Below are 4,096 nucleotides of genomic sequence, written 5' to 3' on the forward strand. Positions count from 1 at the left end.
TCCCTCTTTATGCAGGATCTCCTACATCCCTTCCAAGTGGATGGCAGTGTATGCAGAATTTTTTACATAAACAATCTTATGTTAACATATTTTCCAAATATATTGTAATCAACAAAATTATTTTGTTTATTGTAGTAAATAAATCAGTAGAGAGCAAATGTCAAAAAATATATGAAATGTATATGGAAGGAAATTTTCTTTGTTGGTTACCAGGGGTAGGGGAGGGGAAAGAACACTGTTAGATAGGTAGCGACAAGTATTGATTTGGGTGAAGAGAAGGGCAATGTACCAAATGTGAGTGATCAACATGGTGGCACTGAGGAAGAGGATGACATAGAGAGACACATTGGAGGTACAGACAACCAAGATGAACCTTTTTGCCCATACAGTACTGTGTTGTCAGTGAAGGCAAACATGGTTATAGGGGTGGAAAGATGAGTGGAGAGGATTAACTATTAGGTATGTCTATGCAGGGGGGAGTGTGACCAAGACCATGTATAGGGTTGGCAGACAATGTTTCTACAAGTGTATTGGTATGTTCTGTAAGAATTCCCAGGTATATAGTACATCTGACAAGGGACAAGGTTGTAGTCACTTTTTGGCCACAGCCAGCTACCCAGAGGGAGTGAGTAGTTGGCCCTGTGGGCTTGGTACCATAGTCGCAGGGGACATCAAGCTCAATTGGTATAACATACTACACAAAACATTGTTCCACATACTACTTTGTCAAGTAGTGACTGGGATCTTAAAAGCTTGCAAGCAGCCATCTAGATGCAACGATGGGTCTTTTCTCATCCAGAACCAAGAATGAAGAAAACCAAAGACACATGGAAACAATTAGTCCAAGTGACTGGTATACCATGTGATCCTCAGCTTATATGACCATGAGACCAGAAGAACTAGATGATGCTTGGCTCCTACTGTCAACCACTCGGAGGGGGATCTATGTAGGAGATCCTGGATAGAGTGGGAGAACAATGTGGGACCAAACTCAAAATCATTTTTTAAAAAAGGGGACCAGGTTTGCTGGTCTGATAGAGCCTGATGGAACACTGAGGCTATGGTCCCTAGCTGCCCTTCCAGTCTGGAATTGAACCCATTCCTGTGGCTTCCAGCCAAACAAAAGACAAAAGACAGGCATATGAGCTGAACATTTACATTAGGTAGATACACTCCTTGCAGAGAACAATCATGGGAGAACAGAAGGGCTGTGTATGCACAGGGAGACAGCTCAGGGGGCAGGGGTGCATGGAGAGAAGGACACAGGGAATAGGTAACTATGGGGAGGAAGTGGGAGGGGAGCTATTGCATTGTGGTAAATTGTGATCAATGTCATGAGACAAAGTGTATGCAAATTGCTGTATGGAAAGTGAATTTGCTCTGTAGACTTTCACCCAAATCACAATTTAAAAAAAAAGTATATGAAATGTAATATTAGTACAATTTGAATTTGGACACTAAAGCTCAGAAAAGGGCCTTGACCTGAATCACATCAAAAATTTAGTGACAGAATTGGAACTAAACCAGGTAATCTAAGCCATTCATCTAATCCAGGGCTTTTACCCCTCACCACATTATCTTCTCTAGTCCAAAAAAGGAAAATTCTAACATAAAGTAATAGCTAATACAAATCACACAGTGAGAAATTTACAGATTGTTAGACTCAAGTACATAATCAAATAAGATTTAAATACAATCTTACCAGGTGAAAATCGAATATCTGAAATAATATCTTTTCTGTGATGAAAAGATACAAGATCCTCTAGAGTATCTGCATTTGCCATAAAGAAACTTCCGTCATTGAGACCCACGGCTAAAGCTTTACCGTCGGGAGAGAAACAGCAACACCTTCCACCTAAAAGAGAAAGAAAGCATCTGTCAGGCAATTTTCTTATATTTAAAAAAAAAAAGTATGTGCTTAAAGAACCTTTAATGTCAAAACAGATGCCTGTATTTATTATGATCTCAAATTAACACTAAAAAGGTGTCAAAAGATGCAACTAAAAACATTTTCTTTTCAAATGAATGGTTTGGAATTCTAAGCAAGAATTGATACAAACCATTTCCTCTTGTGAATGTAACAAAAACAAGTCTTAAGGTTTATACCATAAAGTAAATTAAACTGATGAAAAATATAATGAAATTTTAAGTAGCATCAAAAGGCAATGATATATGTGAAAGATTTTCTTGGAGGTTGGTGGTGTTACCTTTGTAGTTTCTATCCAACAAATTCAAAACTTGAGAAATGAGGTCAGCTTTATAAAAAAGGCTTTCAAAAAACCAAAAGTTAAAAACAGGCAATTATTACTTTAAGCTAGGAAGATCTAAGTTTCAAAGCAGGGCATGAAGAAATAATGATATTGATATTATTAATTTTAAAAATAAGGGTGAATGCTGCACCGACAAACACAAAAATGGGCTTATCCTGACAGCAAGAACATTCAAGCCCTATTGATTTTCGCGTAACACTTGAGGGGGGAATAACAAGGCAGAGCCATTTACAGAATGAAATGCAGGCTACAGCATAAAGAAGGGCCTTTTCTTTCTTCTTCAGTTCGGTAGCCAGGGGATCAATGGTAGAAGGATAGTTTCTCTGCCACCATAGCAGAGAATTTCATAGGCAGCAATGGCCCAGGATCTCTGTCTGGCAAGTTTCTTTGCCATTGGTAGGTTGTATGTTCCTGTAGTAGCCATAAAGGAGCTCTGGTGGTGTAGTGCCTAAGGCATTTGACTGCTAACCAGAAAGCTGGCGGTTCAAACCCACTGGCCGCTCCATGGAAGGAAGATGGGGGCAATCTACTCTGTAAAGATTCACTGCCTTGGAAACCCAATGGGGCTCGCTTGAGTTGGAATCAACTCGATGGTAGTAGGTTTTTTTTTTTTTTTTTTGTGGCAGTCATACTCTCTCCAAGGAGATCTGAATCTTAGACTGGGAGATGAGGGGGCGGGCCCATCCTCTAAGTTTCTTCCTTGTTCACTGTCCCTTAGCCCTCTGGGTGGCATACTTTCTGCATTTGCAACTTCTATATCCCTAATAGGAATCCCTGGGTAGCACAGACAGTTAAGCACTGGATTATCAGCCAAAAGGTTGGAAGTTAAAACCCACCCAGAGGCACCTCACCTCAGAAGATGGAACTGGTGATCTGCTTCTGAAAGGTCACAGCCTTGAAGCCTCAATGGAGCACATGGAGCATAGGTCTACTCTGTACACATGAGGTCACCATGAGTCAAAATCAACTTGATTGCAACTGGTTTGGTTTTGGATACCTCATAGTATGCTCTTGTATCTCTTTTAGTAGTTAACTGCTAATTAGTAATTAACACTTTTTCCTATTTAATTTTCTCTGTTCAAATCACGGAGGTGGTTTCTGGCTCTTGACTGATACAGAATTTGTACCAAAGTGGTCTCAGGAGACAATCACAGATGGGTCTTTGGAATTGGTTTAGTTATGCCCTTGGCCTTGAGCACAGTGCTCAGCCCACTGCCAACAGGAAAGAAATCCACTGTTATTAAGTTGATTCTGACTCACAGTGACACTGTAGGACAGAGCAGAATTGCTCCATAGAGTGTCCAAGGCTGTAAATTTTTATGGAAGTAGACTGCCACACCTTTCTCCCACAGAGCAGTTTATGGGTTCAAGCCACCAACCTTTTGGTTAGCAGCTAAGCTTTTTAACCATCGCATCACCCAGGCTCCTCCCAATAGGAAATAAAACCAAAACCAAACAAAACTCACTGCCCTCGAGTCGACTGTGATTCACGGCAACCCCTCCGTGGGTTTCTGAGGGGGTATCATTATGGAAGGAGATTGCCCAACCTTCCTTTCGAGGAGTGACTGGTGAGTTTAAACCACCAGCCTCCTGGTTAGCAGTCAAATGCCTTAGGCACTACACCACCAGAGCTCCCCCAATAGGAGTAGGATGCTAGTAATCCAAAGTAATCTGTAGTATCACAATTTATCCCCTGAAGCTTATTGTAAAGAAATATCTAATGAAGTTACATACCTTGGGAGCCTAAGAGGCTGCTGCCCTTGACCATTACAGTAATAATGATGACTATTTCTGTGTGTGTAATAGACTGCATTGGGCATACTGGG

At 40.8% G+C, this 4,096-nt stretch overlaps 1 protein-coding gene across 1 annotated transcript in view; it reads right to left on the reverse strand.

Moving 5' to 3' along the window:
• EML5 (EMAP like 5) overlaps nt 1-4,096 on the reverse strand; it is a 197,868-nt gene that overhangs the window by 58,667 nt on the left and 135,105 nt on the right. Inside the window, exon 22 of the mRNA XM_007957415.1 lies at nt 1,703-1,855. Coding sequence (XP_007955606.1) covers nt 1,703-1,855 — 153 coding nt within the window. The remainder of the gene's footprint in view (nt 1-1,702; nt 1,856-4,096) is intronic.

This window comes from Orycteropus afer, unplaced genomic scaffold (assembly GCF_000298275.1).
Source record: "Orycteropus afer afer isolate SDZICR_OR568_19922 unplaced genomic scaffold, OryAfe1.0 scaffold00745, whole genome shotgun sequence".
In the NCBI taxonomy this organism is placed as follows: domain Eukaryota; kingdom Metazoa; phylum Chordata; class Mammalia; order Tubulidentata; family Orycteropodidae; genus Orycteropus; species Orycteropus afer.